The 20,921-nt window shown below is 46.1% G+C and overlaps 1 protein-coding gene across 1 annotated transcript in view; it reads right to left on the bottom strand.

Annotated features, from left to right (window-relative positions):
- The window catches only part of TMEM156 (transmembrane protein 156), a 199,499-nt gene that overhangs the window by 75,570 nt on the left and 103,008 nt on the right, over positions 1 to 20,921 (bottom strand). The window contains exon 4 of the mRNA XM_078678334.1: positions 4,551 to 4,670. Within this exon, the coding sequence (XP_078534460.1) occupies positions 4,551 to 4,670 (120 nt within the window). The remainder of the gene's footprint in view (positions 1 to 4,550; positions 4,671 to 20,921) is intronic.

The raw sequence follows: 20,921 nt of genomic DNA, 5'->3' as shown, positions 1-20,921 counted from the left end.
CTATCAAGGATGTTTAAAACAAAAGGCCAGTCTTACACAAATGCAGGTTACTTGTTCTGTGACTCCGCCACGCTAGAAACAAACTACAGAGCAGATCTCTCAAATCGCAAAGCAGGATAGTTGTCCTACCCATCACATGCGCACAAACAATTTAGAATAACAGCCAGTGTTTAACGCAGTTTGCATTGGACAACTTAAGATAACTAGGGTCTGTATAGATAAATAAACGGTGTGATAGTATTTGGAATTTGTTGAAAGTTACTGCTCTATAAGGGAGATGGTGGTGGTTGTCAAAGCCAGAGGTATACACCTGGGCGCTACTGAGAATTTCACTACATGGACAAAAGCAGCCAGCCATGTCCCCCCTGGACCCCTGCTTAGGGTCATATTAAAAGTTGCTTATAACTGCGATGTGTCCAGAGACAGGAGGTACTGGGTCTATCATGATTATGAGTAATGCATAATACCCGCAGGCCTTCAGTTTCCCCCAGAGACTCCATTGCTCAAAGCAACCAAAGGTCTTGGAGCAAACATGCAGCTGTGAGGAAGACACAGGTGTCCTGGATGCAGTAAACCTGATTCCACCAGTTATTCCTTATTTCTTAGTGGGCATTCGGGGTCCAACTCGTAATGGCTCATATTTTTCTGACACCCACAGTTACTGTATTAGCCGGTCACAGTAACTCTGAAGGCTGGAATTACCTATCCTACTACCAAGGACCTCATAATCAGGCCCAGAGACTGCTTCCTCCTGACAAGTAACTGAGGTCTAAAACATATCTGAGTTAGGGATATATAGCACTGGCTATGCCTGAATTTTATAGCAAACGCTATGAATAGTGTGAGCAAATGGACTGATTCCACTACGATTAGTAAAATGCACATAGGAGGACTGGGGAAGGCGTGGGGAAGTCATTGTGTAACCCCATCCAATCAAAAACAGCATTTTGCTTGATAATGCAAAACTGTACTAGCACCAGTAAAATTAATGTAATTCGGACCAAGGTGATTTCACTATAGTTGTCAGGGGTTCCTCCTTTCGCTTGTTATAGTTTGACCAGATTTTAAAAACCAAAAACCAGGACATTCTCAACAATAGACGAAGGGTTACAATGATCTTTTCCCTTTCTAATGTGGAAGATGGCAACATCTCAGTTCTTAAACAAGGACTGATTAAGGTCTCTGAGTGGATGCGCAGTAATTTTCTAAAACTTAATGGAGATAAGACCGAGGTTGTCATCCTGGGCAAAGGGAGAGACTCATGGGGCCCTCAACACTGGCCTAAAGAAATGGGCTTCACTCCCAAACCTGTCGCCCAGGTTCGCAAACTCGGATTTCTCATTGATGAGAATCTTACTATGCGGCAGCAGGTAGTAAAGGTGGTGTCTATATGCTTTACTATTTTAAGATGGCTCCATAAAATCCTCTGAATGCTCCCTGTCGCTACACAGAGGACGGTGGTCCAGGTGTTAGTTGTTTCCCGCCTGGACTATGGTAACGTCCTTTATTTAGGAGCTGATCAAGAAACTTAAAAAAAACTTTAGGTTCTAATTTCTAATTTCTAATTTCTAGGTTTGGTGAAGCGCAACAGCTACCCCAGCAATGGGGCGTCCCGGCGCTGAGAGACAGACACACACCTATAAGGCGGGGGGGGGAGGATAAAGGCCCTAGGTAGCAGGAAAAAGGTGGGTCTTGATAGCTTTATGAAAGACTGGGAGACAGTCTATGGAACGGATACTGAGGGGGAGATTGTTCCATAATTTGGGACCGAGAACGCTAAAGGAGCGACCTCCAGTGCGACAGAGCCTAATTCTGGGAACTGCCAGAAGAAGTTGGTTGGAGGAGCGGAGTTCGCGGCCGGGGACATAGGGTCGGGCCAGGTTTCGCAGCAGAGGGGGATTTCCCTGTTTGACGATCTTAAAGATCGTGATAAGAGCTTTGAATTTAACTCTGTGTTCCACGGGCAGCCAGTGGAGTTTGCGGATGGTAGCTCTGACTGAGCATCTGCGAGGGAGACCAACCAGCGTTCTGGCCGCCGCGTTCTGGATTCGTTGGAACCTAGCCGTTTCTGCTTTGTTTGCTCCCAGGAGGAGGACGTTAGCATAGTCCAGGCGTGACAGGATGGTTGCCTGGATAATTAGCTGGCGAGCCTTAGAATCAAAGAGGCCAAGTATAGGCCTGAGGTTCCTTAGGAGACCTATACAGGTGGCTGCCACCTTTTTAGTATGTGACTGGAAGCTGAGTTTAGCATCCATCCAGACTCCCACATTTTTTACACAGTTTTTAGGGGGTGGAATGGTGCCCAAGGATGACGGCCACCAGTGCTCGTTCCATAGGCTGGTGTTTCGGCCAAGGAGGAGCACCTCGGTTTTCCCGGCATTAAGTTGGAGGTAATTGTCCGTCATCCATTGTGCCACCGCTGCCATACCCTCTGTAAACTTGGATGCCGCGGTGGACGGGCTTTCCGAGAGGGTGACGACCAGTTGGGTGTCGTCGGCGTATGAAACCAGCGTGAGCCCCCACTCTTTGGCCACATCCGCAAGTGGCTGAACATATAAGTTAAAGAGGGAGGGACTCAGCGCTGAGCCCTGGGGGACTCCTTGGGCTATGGGATGGGTTTTAGAGAGAAATGGGGGGGCTGACACCTTAAAGGACCTGTCCTTAAGAAAGGATTGGAACCATAACAAAGCGAGGCCAGTCACACCGGCCATCTCCAGACGTTTCAAAAGAATGTCATGGGATACCGTGTCAAAGGCTGCGCTGAGATCTAAGAGGATCAGCGCAGCACTTTGACGGGAGTCTAAAATCGTCCGGAGATGTTCGGTGGTGGCCAATAAGGCAGACTCAGTGCTATGGCCCGCTCGAAAGCCATTTTGGGATGGATCCAGGATTCCGTGGCGGTCCACATGTTTCGAGAGGATGCCATTGACATGGGCCTCTGCTATCTTGGATATCCAGGGGAGGAGGGAAATTGGCCGGAAGTTTTCCGGTTTGGAAGGGTCGAGGGCAGGTTTTTTGATTATCGGTGATACCCATGCTTGCTTCCAAGCTATGGGTACAGATTCAGAAGTAAAGGAAAGATTGAGGATATTCAGCATGGGGGGTAGAAAAAAATCAATTGAGTCCAGGAAGTGGGAGGGGCTCATAGGATCAGCTGGGGAGCCAGACTTCACTTTCTTGCATAGTTTAGTCAGGTCAGCGGCCGTGATAGCAGGGATTTGGGTAAGAGGGATGAAGGTGGAAGCTAGGGTCTTAATTTCTTCAGAATGAGAAGGGTTCTGCAGAAAGGTCGCATAAATTTTTTGGACCTTTTCAACGAAATATGCTGCTAACTGCTCGCATTGTTCGTTGGATGAAATTTTTGGAGGTGGCGCCCTAGGATTTTGGAGTTCTTTGACTAGTTTAAAGATCACTTTAGATGGGTTCGGATTGGAGCTGATTTTGTTAGCATAAAAAGAGGCGCGGGAAGATCTAATGGCTTTGTGATAGATTTTAAGCTTGGATAAATAGTTAACCTTATCCTGGTTGTCAAGGTGTTTCCTCCATTGTTGTGCAGAATGCGGCCGCACGACTTCTATGTCATGTTCCACTGAGAGCCTCCATCTCTCAATCACTCCATGATCTTCATTGGCTTAGGATTGCCAGTCGAATTAAGTTCAAGGCTCTCTGCTACATATTTATGATTAAACAAGGCACGGCCCCTATATACTTACAAGAACTCATCCAAGCCTATCATCCTACTCGTTCCCTTAGATCTTCTGGTAAAGGTGATTTTGTGACTCCGAGATTTAGATTGGTGAAGAAGGGCGGCCGCTCATTTTCCCACCTGGGTCCTGAGTTCTGGAATGCCCTGCCCGTTGTTCTAAAACTGAAACCAATGTTTCTCGTTTCTGCAAAGGACTCAAAACTTGGCTCTTTTGGCAATGATTTACGGTTGCTCTCTCTTCCCTCTTTTATTCTGTCCCTTGGCGCCGGGAAACCCACAGCGGGTAGCTGTGCGCCTTATAAGTTAAATTAATAATAATAACAATAATAATAATAATAATAATTTTTCGTGATCCCAGCGCCACAGAATGGCAGCGCTCATCAACACAGAAATACAGAATAGGTAATAAGAAAATACATAAAGCATTTTTAAACCCAGTATCATACCTATTAATCGCCTAATAATTTAATTGTTTTTTCAATTAGATTTGCTAACCAGCCCTGCTTTGGAACACATAAAACATTTTCTCCCACTGTTTTCTGACCCTCTCTAAAAACCGGGAAAAGAGCCAAAGTTACTGGAATCTGCCAGGACAGCATGTGAAAAACCAGGACTGGTTTGGTCACCCTAGCTTGTTAGTTAGCAACACATTTCAGCCGTGGACTTGCAGTTTCTTTTTTAACATGGTAAACATCGGCGCGCTGATCTCAACATGTAAAGTGCTGTGGGCTAAAGAACCAGACTGCTCAAGGTGTTACATATATCATGGGGCCACTAGTCAGTCATGTCACTAATGCAGACAGGCCTGAATTTAAAACACACCAGCAGTTACTTAAAAACTCACGGGAACGTGCCAAGCTTTCGTTGTTTTCTTGCAGCACTTTGTAGGTAATGATGTTTAGTGCCAGTAGAAAAACGAAGAGAATTAGAACCAACCAAACGACCCAAACTGTACAAATCGAACCTGTCCAAAGAGAAAAATAACCAGAATAAGTTTATATTTACTGAGTCAGGAAAAAATAAAACACACAAAAATGCAGACCAAAGAGAAACAATTTTTCTCTGAAAATGTCACAGATAGCACAACATTGCTGAGGGACAATGCAGCACAAGCTTGCATCAGAAAAAGAAACACTGGTGGTGAGAGATTTTTCATTTAAAATGTTTTTGCATTATATGTAACACGTAAATACGCAAATGATATTAACTTAGCATTAGTTGCTACAGTACACCTGCAGAGTAGAGACTGGTCCAATGTATCTCGTCTGTTGCAGATAAATGACTTTTAGAGACTCCGTATTGTGTACAACCTTGAGAAAATAATGCACCCTAGATTGTGTCTCAATGCTTTAAACTGATTAGAGTGTTTTATGGGAATCATGTGTAGATGTAGCAAGTGTTTACATTTTTTGATTTAATGTAGTGCAGAAAAGAACTCTTGCAGACATGCGTTTGTCCATTTTCAAAATAACTTAAAGTAGAATAGGTGGTCTCTTTATGGGAGGACCCTTTCTTTTCCTTTGAGGCAACTTTATACTAAATTGTCCTCCTACTTCCATGATTTTGACTGATTTGAACTTCATAATTACTAAATGCATTCAGGTATTGATTATTGATTGACAATAATTAGATGATTTTGAATGTATAAACCTTTTAACATTTACAATACATTTATGGTTTGAACATTTAACCAGCCTCTGTCTTGCCTTGCTTGTGGAGCCTAATGCACTTGACATTATCTAAATTTATAGATTTGATGACTAACCTCAGTTGAGGATTTCGATTCATATTATAGCACTTTATGGGCCCCAGATTTGCACAAAGAAAATTTGCTAAAACAGGTTTGTAACGAAGTTAGCAGTCCAGTAGCTGGGGTGGGCGGAGCTAGGTGGGCAGAGGGGAAGAGGTGGGGACAGGACAGGAAGGGGCAGTTAGAGTAGGGACAGCGAGTGAGTAAGAGGTATAGAATAAAGCTCTTGGATATAAGCAATGGTGTCCGTGGTTATTTGTAGCAGGACGCTACAACTGGCGACGAGGATGGGATAAGCAAAACCCCACAAGCCACAGCACCTCGTGAGACCCTCCTGTCCCGCAGTGTCGAGAAACGAGCTCCGCTGCTGAAGGAAGGCGGCGCCAAGAAGAAGAAACCGCCGCTGTACGGAGCTGCCTCGGAGAGAAGCTGGCAGCCGGTGACCCTGTCCCTTTAGAGGCCTCGAGGGAGAAGAGAGGGAGCCGCAGTAACGAGCGTTGGAGCGCTCGAGAAGTCGGAGCATTTCGCGCCAAAACGCGACACTGCCGAATGCACGTATCCCGGCACCTGCAGTCAGAACAGAGGTCGGGAGCTCACCCCGACTCTGCCCAGCGCCTAAGAAGCAGAAAAGAGTGCCCCGAGTGAAGAGCATCGCCCCCAGAAGATTTGGCGGCAAGCGCCGTCGAGCGCGGTGGAACCGGAGCTCGAGTGGCCCCGACACTAGGAATCTCACGCCTGATGCGTGTGTTTTGACACGCTGTCGCCGCGTGGAAGCGGCCCCTAGCGCAGCGAAGCGGGAACTCGCTCCAACCTCACCTGTGGATCAGCGCGGAGACTGGGAGAAGTGCTGATGTCCCTGGGACCGGCGGCCGGTGAGTCCTGATTGAGCAGGCCGGGGTCTGAATGAGCAAAGTGAAAGTCTCATGCAAGCTGGGATTTCAGGGGCGGCGGCCATCTTTGAGTCAGGCGACTTCTGGGACATCCTCCCTGTGCAAAATACAGGCGGCCATCTTGAAGTCAGGCATTAAGCAAAGTGAACAAGCATTGGCAGCAGAAGGAAACAAACATTGGCGATAGAAAACAAAACAAGCACTGGCAAAGGAACAAGCATCGGCAAAACAAACAAACATTGATAGCTACAAAAGGACAAACCTTGAAAACGTACGCCAGTCGCTGACGCAAGAAGCAGATGCGGGCGCCAAAACCCACCGCCAAGATGTCTAACCCTCCCGCACACAAGGAAGTCAAGGGAGGCACCCACCTGCGAGCCCCGGAGCCATTGTCAGTTACAACAGGAAGCAGCATGGGCCTGAAATGGCAAGAATGGCTAGAGGACTTTGAGGGCTACATTGAGGGGTCCAAAATAGAGCCAGACAAAGACAAGATAATAGCCCTTCGCAATCTAGGAGGGCGCGAGATAAGCAAGATCGTACGAGAGATCCCAGCCACAGATGGTGACACCTATGCCAAAGTAAGAGACGTTCTAAATAACCGTTTTCTGCATAATAGAAACGTCGACTATGAGAGACACAAATTTCACCAGCAACGCCAGGGAAAAGAAGAACCACTGAGCTCCTTCATACATCGACTGCGGCGGCAGTCCCAACATTGTGACTTTACAAACTTCTCGCCGGATGCCGCCATCAAATCTCAAATAATCACTGGGTGTCACTCGGACTCGCTGAGACGGCGGTTGCTAAGAAAACCACAGGAACTAGCAGAGATCGAAGAGAACTCCCGACTATACGACCAAGCTGAAGAAAACGCTGCGGAAATTGAAACCGGACCCAGTACCAGCCGTGAACACGCCAACCGTGTCACTGAACGACGGCAGGGGCGGCAGGATCGGCGCGACAGTGGAAGACGTCAACCGCGGGACAGATCACGACGCTCCAAGTTCTCGCCCAGGCGACGCCCGGACTACAGGAGGAAGGTATCCGAAAGGAGGGATCGCCGGCCTGAACGCACGAGGCGATGTTTCAGGTGTGGATATGACTACCCTCACATCGACTCCTGCCCTGCTATGGGCCCACGGTGCAGGAAATGTGGACGGTCCAACCACTTTGAGGCCATGTGTGGGGATTACCACAAGGAAAAACGCAACGACAGTGACAGACACGACGGATTGCAGCGACCCTCACGATCGGAGGCCAAGCGTCATCACATCAGAGCGGTTCAAGAAGAGCCTCCTAGATCTCCCGCATCCTCACACTCCAGCCACGACTCTCGACGCTCCAGATGGGACCGTCGTTCTCCGTCAAGAGAATCAAGATCGTCCTCATCCAGGCAGTCGTCATACACCACTGAATACGTAAACTTTGCTGACCATGATCAGTTCAAACGCTATCCACGTCTCAACATCAAAGTGGGCAACCACGCTGCCAAGTTCATGATGGACAGCGGAGCATCACTCAACTACATATCAGTTACCGAACATGACCGCATGGACCCCAAACCACGTTTGCGTTTCGCGCCCGTCCGTGTCTACACCTGGATGGCGAAGAAACCTCTCCAATGTTTGGGCAAGTTTGACACCACCCTCACACATGGCGAGCTCTCCATCCCAGCAGTCATCCACGTCATTAAAGGACCTGAGGCCGACTGTCTGCTGAGTCTCCCCACAGCTGAACGTCTTCGGCTGGTGCACATCCTCTTCAACGTCCATGACAGTTCGGACTGCGCTGGAAAATTCCCGTCCCTTTTCCGAGGTTTGGGAAAATTGAAAGGCCGTCAGATCCATCTGCATATCAACAAGAAAATCAAACCGGTGGCTCAACACCCGCGAGGAGTGCCATTTCACTTGCAATCCGCGGTTGAATGTGAACTGCAAGAACTTTTGGACGCCGACATCATTGAGCGCACTGCAGGCCCCACTCCCTGGGTGTCCCCGGTGGTTATCGTCCCCAAGAAAGGGACCCACAACAAAGTCCGTCTCTGCGTGGACATGCGTCTGCCGAACACGGCCATCGAGCGGGAGAGACACCCAGGCCCACTCCTGAGCGACATGATCACAGCGCTTAACGGGGCCACCGTGTTCTCTAAACTGGACCTGAACAAGGGCTACCATCAGCTCGAGCTGGACGACAGTTCTCGCTCCATCACGACGTTTGCCACCCATCTTGGTCTATTCCGTTACAAACGGCTCAGTTTTGGCGTTTCATCTGCCGCCGAAATCTTCCAGGAGGCCATACGTCTCGTCATCCACCACATTCCTAACGCCCTTAATTACAGTGATGATATCTTGATCTACGGATCAGACACACAAGAGCATGACACCGCCCTCGATCGTGTCTGCCTCGCTCTGATGGAAGCTGGGTTGACCCTCAACAAGGAAAAATGTGAATTTCATCAGTCGACCCTGAAATTCTTCGGACACATCTTCTCAGCGAGTGGCATGAAACCAGACCCGGACAAGATCGCCACGCTCAATAACACCAAGAGTCCGGCGGACGTTAACGACCTGCGCTCCTTTCTTGGGATGGCAAGCTACTGCGCCCGCTACATTCGTGATTACGCCACTGTAAGTCACCCACTGAGGCTCCTCACGAAAGCTGGCGCGCACTTTGTGTGGACCCCGGAGTGTGAGCGTGCCTTCAAGGACATCAAACGCGCTGTGGAATCAGCTGAGTGCCTCTCCTATTTCAATCCCAAGAGGAAAACGGAAATCACTGTGGACGCAAGCCCCGTGGGCTTAGGAGCCATCCTGGCACAGTACGACCATGAGTCGGATCAGAGGAGGATCATCGCCTATGCCAGTCGAAGCCTAACGGACCCTGAAAAACGGTACTCCCAACCAGAGAAGGAGAGCCTGGCCGTCGTGTGGGCATGCGAACACTTCCACATCTTCATATACGGGAAACACTTCACACTCATAACCGACCATCAGGCACTTGTCACGATCTATGGGAATCCCAAGTGCAAGATGCCCCCCAGGATCGAAAGATGGGGTTTGCGGCTGCAAGAGTACACGTTCTCGATCATTCACAAACCGGGGAAGGATGAGAATCCAGCTGACTATATGTCCCGCCACCCCCGAGACTCCTCAGAGACTGCGCCTTCCATCGCGGAAGAATACATTCACTTTGTGGCTAGTCATGCTCGTCCACCAGCCATCCCCATGCACGCCATTCGGGAAGCGACCAATCAAGACAACATCCTACAAACAGTAATAAAGCGTACTCGAACCAACAGATGGAGATATCACTCGCAGAAGGAAGAGGAAAGCCCTGCTGTCAAGAAAGAACTCCAAGCCTTCCAACATGTCTCCGACGAACTCTCTATAACCGATGACGACCTCCTCCTCAGAGATCACAGACTAGTTATACCAGCGGCACTGAGGCAAGGAGTAATCGACTTGGCCCACGAAGGCCATCGAGGGGTCGTTTCCACCAAAAGAGCACTGAGAGAACGTGTCTGGTTCCCAGCCCTCGACCAGATGGTTGAAGATACGTTGAAAGACTGCCACCCATGTCAACTGACCAGCCACAGCAATCCACCTGCACCTCTACAGATGACCCCTTTGCCAGATGGGGTATGGCAAGAAGTTGCCATGGACTTTTATGGCCCCCTGCAATCCGGGAAGTACGTAGTCGTCATCCTGGATGAATACTCCAGGTTCCCAGTGGCCCAGTTCATATCATCCACCAGTGCCGCCTGCACCCTCAAGGTACTTGAAGAAGTCTTCGCGACTTGGGGTGTCCCCAGGGTCATCAAGACGGACAACGGGCCCCCATTCAATAGTCATGAATTCAGCGACTTCGCGAAACACATGGACTTTCAACATCGCAAAGTCACGCCACTCTGGCCCCAGGCCAACGGCACTGTGGAAAGATTCATGTCCACCATTAAGAGAACATTCCAGCAAGCCACGGCCGAGAAGAAAGATCTTCAGTCAGCACTGAACGAGGTCCTTAGTGCCTACCGAACCACTCCCCACTCCACAACGGGCCAATGCCCTGAGACTCTCATGCTCGGGAGGACAATGAGGAATCGGATCCCCACATGGGACGGAGCACTGAGAAAGCCTCTGTCGGATCAACAACACAGAGAAATGGCCATAACAGATCGGCACCGCAAAGACAAAATGAAAGAGTATGCGGACCACAAACGAAGAGCCCGGTCCCCCTCCCTGAGGGAAGGCGACAGAGTCGTTGTCAGACAGGAACAACGCCAAAAGACTGATTGTCGTTTCAAGGATAAGCCTCTAACAATTACCCAACAAAAGGGCACTATGGTGACAGCGGAATCAGAAACACGGAGAGTCACCCGCAACGCTTCTCATTTCAAGAAGTGCTCCCCTGAAGTCCATGAAAGTACAACCGTAGTCCCCACACCTGAAGGCCGGGACAACCCTGAATCTGTCGCACCCGACACAGGACATTCATCTGCAGAGGAACCCTCAACTGAAGGCGCTGTGTCCACACCAGCGAGACCCCGCCGTCACGTGCAGCCTCCCAAAAGACTGATCGCAGAGATGGACTAATCTCTATTTCATTTGTTACTTTATTAAGAAAGGGGGAGATGTAACGAAGTTAGCAGTCCAGTAGCTGGGGTGGGCGGAGCTAGGTGGGCAGAGGGGAAGAGGTGGGGACAGGACAGGAAGGGGCAGTTAGAGTAGGGACAGCGAGTGAGTAAGAGGTATAGAATAAAGCTCTTGGATATAAGCAATGGTGTCCGTGGTTATTTGTAGCAGGACGCTACAAGGTTTTGCACTAACACCGAGTAAACATTACCAGCAATGATTATACTAGAGCAAAATATAATTTATAAATTACGTGATGGGTAGAAATAGTCTCAAAGATGGAACTACATAGTCATGGGTGCATGTAACGCACACTTGCATACACAGACCATCAACATGTGCCCTGCCTCTTGTGCAGAAGAGTTGGAGTAAATGAGCTGAGAAGATGAGAGCAAAGAATAGCATAGATAAAGATGAACTTTGTTTGATGTCTCTAAACATGACTGAAATAGCGTCCTCCTGAAGTGGAAAAACGTCCCCATTGTTCTCTCCAAAATCAATTTGTATAGTCTTTCTTTAAAAAAATACAAGTTAATTCATGCGGGAAACAGCATTCACATCGCATGCGATACATCGCATGCCATTACAACGCAGTCGTTACAACAACCGTGTTGTTACATCGCGAACCATTACATCACAAGTCGTTACAACGACTTGCTGTAGGGGGCAGAAGATGTTGGATTTATAATCCAACACCTTCCCTGCTGTTGCACAAACTGGAGTAGGAATAGTAAATTATACTATTCCAAGTCCAGCTCCCCCTACAGCAAGCCATTGTAATGACTTACCATGCAATGGTTTGCCATGTAACAACAGGGTTGTTGCAACGACCGCAATGTAATGGCATGCGATGTATCGCATGCGTAGTAAAGAGATATATTCATCCATGCCTGTATCCAATCTTCTTTTAATTATCATGGCATTCTACTAAAGCATATAGTGTTCAAATATCACACTATTTGAAGATATTTAACAGATACTGATGTCAATACAGTCCATTAATTGAGCCCAGTGCATTTCAGGACTAGCCCTTCATCAGGGGTAGGTTCCAAAGAGCTTCAAACAGTCAGGGCCAACCTAGACACCGGTTCCACGATGCAAATCTAAGTAGAATACATACTTGTACAGCTTCCCCCAAAAGATGATCTAAGAGAAACTGAGGAGCCCATTGCATTTGCGATTGATGCTACCATTATGCTCAAACACAGGATTAACTTCTATATTCCCATAGTAGCATCAAAATGCACTTCTACCTAATCATTCTGAAGCTGGACACCTAAAGTTTGGGACTCATTATAACCTTCATCCATGCCATCCACTCCTTCACCTCCATCAAATAAGAGCAGAAACATTGCTTTGCAACTTATTATTTTCAAGAGCCTCACTTTAGCTCTGACCGCAGGTACAGAGTACCACGTATCCCTGCAAACTGCTAGTTGATAAATCCATATGAGTCCATAGAATTTGTTTCTTTATTTATCAATTTTAAAGTACAGTAAGAAAGCGGAAACAGAGTCACAATTCATGTTGACAAGCAGATATAGCTGCGGAGCTCAATCAGAGTAACTAGCAAGATTGCCCAGCATTTTATTTGTTAACACAAGGCCACCATCAATCAAGCTTGAATATGGTTTCAGTCTCTGTATAGGTTCTCTTATGCACAATACATGTAACCTATTTACTCCTGGTACATTGGCATTCTGTACGTTTTGCACATATATTGATGTTCATCGTGGCTCCGGCCACGACGACGAAGGCATCTCTGAACCCCATCAATATGAAGTTATTAAACTGATACAAGAACTGTTCGCGCTCACGGTCCATTATCAAGTGAATACTCTTTACTAATTCTCATCATGGCGATTAGATAAAAGAGTGAATCTAATCCTGCAATTTTGGCAACAACACGTGACCTACTGTTACCTAATCAGAATTATCAGCATTTAAAACAGTGGCCAAGAACAGTCTCTATCTAGCACCACAATTGTCGTCAGCTTCATTCAATTTCCACTTTGATTCGCTTCGAACAACATAGGATTTTTATCTGTGGTTACCACTAAAAAAATTAAGATTTTATATGTCACCTATTTTTCCTATTTATCTGCCAGTCTTCCTAGAAGCGCAAAAAAGACAACCCATATGATATAAGTGTTGAATGTAATGTCCTATTGCAAATGACGGACTCCTGAAGAAGGCAAATGCCGAAACGCGCCTAGAGTCTCCATCCATCGCTATGCTTACTCCACTAGCCCCACTCAAGATCATTGTCATTTGTGTTGTTTATTTCCCTTTATAATTTTTTTGTGATGTAGTATGTCTTTATATAGGTTAAGATTTATATGTAATTGATCTTTTAATGTAATATATGTATTTATATATAAGAAAAGTTTATCAAAGAAGAAGAAAATATCTGAAACAAAATCCAAAAATCAAAAAATAAATTGTATAAACAATAGTTGAAGTTTCTTTCATGTCACAATACTTCATATAAGTAACTGTATGGTGTCCGTGGGAGTTTTTTGGCTTATTAAAATAGTTCACTACTGGCTGCTTTACAAAATAGTGTTTATATTATTCCCTACAAGTAGTGAATGCATTAGTAGTAGGGGTCCCCCTTTTTTCAAAATTGTGTACCCTCCCCTATTTAAGCCAGAAACATTGTATGTGTATATTTGCTTGTTATCGTGAGATTCTCATCACAGCTGACTGATCTGGTTAGAAAGAATAGTTACAACCTTATTATTTAAAAGTTTTACAAAGTCCTTGTATTTAGATAGTCCTTCTTTCCCAGTAAAAAGATAACAATCGTCTCACAAATGGTTTCTTCTTTTTCTTCTTCGTCTTCAGTGGATGGTGAAACTCTACAGCTTCTCCCTCCCACCAGTGATTATTTTACTTCGAAATAAAATACAACCAAGGGATTAGTATAATCTCCACCGACAGGCACTAGATAGATAGTCTTCGTTCTACCAAATTTCCTGATGTCTGCTAATTTCTCTTTTCTTTCTTCCTTTTCATCTTATTTTGTTCTCTATGAACTTAAATCTTCTCTATCTCTCCTTCTTCTTCTTTTTTTCATTCTCATGGTCCATATCCTCCTTTTCTTTGTCCTTTGTAATACTTTCCTGGTTGTCTGATGAAAAGTCACTGTCAAAAACATCAGGAACAAAAATATTGTCAGAAAATATCACACGGGCTGATTCAATGCCGGATGCCTTCCACCTATTCGTAAACTGAAGGGGAAGAACTTTTTAACCATGGTTGCGGTTGCAGTTGTATGAGAATTTGAACCCCCCGGCCGGTACGAGTAGGAATGGCCGAGTGAGGTTGTGAAGACCAGCCTGTCCATATGCAGTGGCTTTAATGTACATGACGCCCTGAAGAAATTGCCAAAAACTTTTGATGGCAATGAAACATGTCGGCAAGTATAGTAGTGGTGGTTGGATAGTTAGTAACCACGTCTACTATTTTTAAACTCCCACACCCAACACAAGAGACAGAATAAAATTGTATATCTGTGTTGTCGTGTGATGTGTTTTTACATGTGTTTGACTCTTTGTAGGTTATTGACGACCTCTTTCTCACTGCATATCTTTACACAATTTCTTTGTGGTTTTTCTGACACTTTATTCTTTTCTGAGCTTGAAGGCGCCAATGATGAGAACAGGGCAACCCTGGTGAGTACCTGCCAGGTTCCCATTGGTGGTGCGCCCGTGAGGTGCCTTCTCGCTTTCACTCACTTTTTGTCACTTTTTGTCGTTTATGTATCACGGTTCGACACTAAAGTGTATATGTGTGTTGTCTCACAACTGAATTTTATTATGCTTGGAACGGGTGACTGTTAAAAGAGGCACTATCCAGGGCTATACCGACTACCCCAATAACTAATGATAGGGGAGTGACTTTTTGCAACAGTATTGCAATAATTGGTATCCCCGTAATAGAAGGATGAAGTGTATAAGTGCCTACAAGGTCTAGGTCTTTTTTGTATATGTTAGAAAAATATCAAGACAAGTAAAAAATGTGAGAACAATAATACAGAAGACCACGATACTGTCAAACATGGTTATTTTGAATTTTAACTATTATACTTTAAATAGTATTTGAAACATATATTAACTTCAAATATATTACATTAAAAAAGTATACATATAATATAAAAAGTGTAACTTACTAACATAACATAAAAATATATATACTTTGAAATAATTCCCAAAAATAAACACAATATTCAAACAGTGCAATTATAATTCAAACATAAACTTAAAAAAATATAAACAACCTTAATAGCAAACAATACACAGTATTATTTTAAAAATATATATATAATAGGAACATCAATAATAATTTAACAAAACATTAGGTAAAAAAATAAACAATAAAAAACTATTTCAATTCAATTATTTTTTCAACTTAAAACAAAAAATAGAGATTCAAACATATTTTTTAAAATCAGATAAAATATTAGACTTGGTAGGGTAAAATTCACTACTTCCAGTCCAACCTGAGTAACACTAGCAAAAGTAATATGTGAACAAAAATAAAGAAGACCCGAATACTGTCAAAAATGGTTATTTTGAATTTTAACTATTATACATTAAATGTTGTTTGAAACATATATTAACTTAAAAAATAGTACATTTAAAAATATAAATATAGAAAGCATAACCTACAAACATAACATAAAAATATATACTTTGAAATCATTCAAAAAAATAAACATAATATTCAAACAATGCAATTATAATTTAAACGTTAAATAAAAAAAATGATAAACAACCCTAATAGCAAACAATACACAGTAAAAAAATTGAATATACACTATAGGAACATAAATAATAATTTAATAAAAAAATAGGTAAACCAATTGGGTATGCTCTCGGGTCAACCGGGGTTTGCAAAATGGGATCTGATTGGTCTCTCTGCAGTAGGAGACATATGGGTGAAGGGTGCGGTAGTTCCGCTCGGTGAGTTACAAGCCAAAAACCAACTACATGAGGGGGAAACATTTCGATATCTTCAGGCACGTAGTGCATTATGTAAGGCAATTCCCTAAGGGTTCCGATCTGCCTGTTTTGTCACCTCTGGAGGATAGGCTTCTAGACAATTATCTCCCAGATAAGGCCATCTCTTTGACCTACCGTAAAATACTTAATAATTCACCGGAAACCCTCGATAAATTACGCATGAAATGGAGTGATGACGGGGGGATATACCTGACAAAGATGGGAGGGAGGCCCTGGCTTCTCCCCGGGAGGTGACTATCTGTTCTCGCTTCAAGCTTATACAGCTTAAAATACTTCCCAGGGCCTATTACACAAGTACAGCACTTGTTAAAATGGGTCTATTGGACTCCCCGCTTTGTCCCCGAGGTTGTGATTCCCCGGGCACCTTCCTGCACCAGTGGTAGGGCTGTCCCATCCTTCAACAATATTGGAGTAATGTTTTGTCCACCATGTCAACAACGCACACAACAGCAAAGAACTCTTCAAAATCGTCAAAGAGCTTTCCAACCCCAGTGCCGGAAACAACGACATCACCCCTCTGCAACTCCCTCGCCTCCTACTTCCACAACAAGATCGCAGATATACACAACAGCTTCAGCACACAGTCAACGCTCCCCACGACCGCACCTGCTCCCCCCACCACCACCCTCCGCACCTGGACCCCGATCAACACCGAAGAAACCCTACGCACGATGAACTCCATCCACTCCGGATCTCCAACCGACCCCTGCCCTCACCACGTCTTCAACAAGGCCGACTCCATCATCGCACCCCACCTACGGGACATCATCAACACCTCCTTCGCCACCGCAACCTTCCCGGAGAGCTGGAAGAACGCCGAACTCAGCGCTCTACTGAAGAAACCATCAGCGGACCCCACCGAACTCAAAAACTACCGCCCCATCTCGCTTCTCCCGTTTCCAGCCAAAGTCATCGAGAAGACCGTCAACAAGCAGCTGGCCGCCTTCCTCGAGACGAATGGATCCCTCGACCCCTCGCAGTCTGGCTTCCGGGCCAACCACAGCACCGAGACCGCCCACATTGCCGCCACTGACGACATCCGAGCCCTGCTCAACAACGGGGAAACAGCGGCCCTCATCCTCCTGGACCTCTCCGCAGCATTCGACACCGTCTGCCACCGCACCCTAATACAGCGCCTCAGCAATGTCGGAATCCAAGAGAAGGCACTAGAATGGATCACCTCCCTCCTCGCAGGAAGGACACAGAGAGTCCGCCTCCCCCCGTTCAAATCAGAGGCCACCGAAGTCATCTGCGGAGTCCCCCAGGGTTCATCGCTCAGCCCCACCCTCTTCAATGTCTACATGAGCCCCCTTGCGGCCATCGCACGCCAGCACAACCTCAACATCATCTCTTACGCCGACAACACCCAGCTGATCCTCTCCCTCACCAACGACCCTGACACCGCCAGAGCCAACCTACACGAAGGGATGAAAGACGTAGCCGAGTGGATGATGAACAGCCGCCTGAAACTGAACTCAGACAAGACGGAAGTCCTTATCCTGGGATCTTCGCCCTCCGCCTGGGACGACTCCTGGTGGCCCCCTGCCCTTGGCTGCGCACCCAAACCAACGGACCACGCACGAAACCTGGGCTTCATCCTGGACTCCTCCCTCTCCATGACCAGACAAGTCAACGCCGTCTCCTCGTCATGCTTCAACACCCTGCGCATGCTACGCAAGATCTACCGGTGGATCCCCACCGAGACTAGGAAGACGGTCACCCAGGCCCTCGTCACCAGCCGACTTGACTACGGCAACTCCCTCAACGCCGGAACCACTGCCAAACTCCAGAAGAGACTCCAGCGGATCCAGAACGCCTCAGCAAGACTCATCCTGGACATCCCCCGACACAGCCACATCTTCGGACACCTGAGAGACCTGCACTGGCTCCCGATCAACAAGAGAATCACGTTCCGACTCCTCACCCACGCACACAAAGCCCTGCACAACCAAGGCCCAGGATACCTCAACAACCGACTCAACTTCTACACTCCGACCCGCCAGCTTCGATCGACCAACCACGCCCTCGCCGCCGTCCCCCGCATCCGAAGAGCCACCACAGGAGGAAGGTCCTTCTCCTACCTGGCCGCCAAGACATGGAACTCCCTCCCCACCCACCTTCGCCTCACCCAGGACCACCTCTCCTTCAGGAAGCAGCTCAAGACCTGGCTGTTCGAACAGTAGCGGACCCCCCACCCCCCAAGCGCCTTGAGACACTCTGGGTGAGTAGCGCGCTATATAAATGCCTTGATTGATTGATTGATTGATTGATTGATGTCCCAAATATGTCATAAATCTATAGAAATCTCTCCTCGCCTCTGTATTTTAAACATTTGGGACGCCACTGACCTCTCTCGCACTGGCATGGGTTTTGCTGCGCTGTGTCGTAGCAAAACGCAACATAGCCAGGGAGAGTCCTGCCCCGGCACAAGGACTGGGCGGAGGGCATGGACTAGTGCATGCAGGCCGAAAGGGTGGTATATGAGAGTAGAGGACGCCCAGGTAAATGGACTAAAATATGGGGCCCCTGGAACGAAAGCAGAGGTTTTTTGTGCACCCCCTTTGATTATGATTCCCCTTTAAGGTTTGATGTCAATATGTGATCGAAATATTGTCAGTGACGTTTCCTTTTATTCTATTTATTATGTACATTCGCTATTTAGTTTACGTGATCTGACCATCTTGACAACTGCTCTTCTTTGCATTTGTATTTCTTTTTTGCATTGTTTTTTATTGTTTCTTTCAATAAAAAAGATTTATTAAAAAAATAGGTAAAGAAGGAAACAATAAAAAACCATTTGAATTCAATTAACTTTTCAACTTAAACCAAAAATATAGATTCAAACTCATTTTTAAAAATCAGATAAAATATTAGACTTGGTAGGGTAAAATTCACTACTACCAGTCCAACCAGAGTAACACTAGCAAAAGTAAAACTAACAAATCTCAACTAAGTAATTATGTACAACTACATTTGAAAAACAATATCAAGGACTTATAAACAATATTCTTACCTTCTATATTTTATCCCAACAATTATTTTAACATCATGATATTTTTTACATAATATTGGCATCTCACGATATTCTTAACACAATATTTGTGTCTCACCATATTGTTGACACAATATTATGTTGGAATACAATTTTCCTATATATATACAAGGCGGAGGCTTCCGCCGAAACGCTTCTGTGCAGCATGTCGGATTAAATACTTTTCCTTGAGTCAAATTCATGGAGTCAGTGCCTTCCTTTCATCGTGTGGGAATTTGGATTGGTAAACAATATATATATGTATATATATATTTATATATATATATGTATATATATATATATATATATACATATATATATATATATATATATATATATATATATATATATATATATATATATATGCTACTTGAAGTAAGTATAGTAACAAAAGATTTATGACTGCAGTGCAAATGTCAAATTTTTGCTAAAGTGTAGCTTATGTGGATGTATGACGTTACAACGCATACTTTTACATCGCATGCCTTTACAACGCGGTATTTACAACGAATACCATTACAACGCATAGTGCTTTTAGGCGGTGGATAGTGATTTATTTAATTTACTATTCCAACTCCAGTCCCCGTGGATAGTAGGGAAGGTGTTGGATAGTATATTAAATACATTCCCTATCCTAGAGCGCCCCCCAGCGCAATGCGTTGTAATGGTTTGCGTTGTAAAAGTTGCGTCGTAAAGGCACTGCGTGGTAAAAGTTGCGTTGTAAGTGATGTTTCCCAGCTTATGTACATAGTAGCTTTCTCACATAAGATACTGCAACCAGCCACTAAGGTTCTCTTATTACAAAACTCAGACAAAACTCACAAGAAATGTGGGCCATAATATGTAGGAAATGTGGAATATTTGCAACCATGCGGCCATGGGTACCTCCTTATGCCCAAAGCATGGTTTTGCGCTCCGGTTTGATTATATCTTCAACAGTACAGCAGCATATTTTTAAGAATGAATTCTGCCCCATATACTCCAGTTCAAAATGATTTGACATTGGGAATGAGGAGAAAACAAGCAAGAAATTGAGCTATCTGGCTGCTGTTCTGAGTAATTATACTTACTCTTCTAGAACTCTTTGATTAATTTATTTTTTATATTTTAAAGCACTCATATACCATAAGGCATCTTGGGGCTGCTTCAGAAGAGGGAGGGTACGAGGGGTTTAAAAGGAACAGTGTTGGAGGAGCCGCGCCAGCGACCAAGATGGCCGCCTAGAGACCGGCTCCGGCCGACCTCGCACTCCTGACTCGCCATCCTGCAATAACTCCTCTGCCCTGACCCAGCCCCCGGGTGGGGGAACCAAAGCGGCGCCGACGGGTGCAAATTGGAACTTTTTTGGAGCCCCGGCGGCCGAGCTGCACCGCTTGGAAGTTTGCGGCCTGTGGGGATCAGAAGCCGGGCCCTCGAGTGGCTGCGTCCCCCGGCCAGAGTGCAATAACATTGGCCGCCGGCACCCCTCGGGGTCGGTCCGGCCGGAGGCCGAGGGGGGCACGAGTTGGAGCCACGACAGGCGCTCCACTGGTGTCTCTTTGCCCCGTGTCGGCAGCTGCCGGTGGGAGGCGCCCTGCAGTAGATGTCCTGCTGGTCCCTCGATCTGCCTCCCGATCGGGGAGGAGGCCTGGCAGGTACGCTGGCTTGGCGGTAATCGCCCCGTAACACCTGGTGAGCCCTACTGTTTGCAGACACCAGCAATATCTGGACGGTGGAGCCTGGGGAGAGGAGGCCCTGGGGGTGTAGCCTGGCTCGGGGGATACTCTGGGGTTGCCCCTCGGTGCCCTGGTGTGGTGGATCTGCCGGGAACACCCCTGGCGGTGAAGTGAGGCACAAATTCTTACCATCTGCTTTGGCGGCCTGCCTGCTGTAACACGGTCCCCCCC

The sequence above is a fragment of the Lissotriton helveticus genome, chromosome 2_2 (genome assembly GCF_964261635.1).
Source record: "Lissotriton helveticus chromosome 2_2, aLisHel1.1, whole genome shotgun sequence".
In the NCBI taxonomy this organism is placed as follows: Eukaryota; Metazoa; Chordata; class Amphibia; order Caudata; family Salamandridae; genus Lissotriton; species Lissotriton helveticus.
This window is presented reverse-complemented; position numbering and strand designations above follow the sequence as displayed.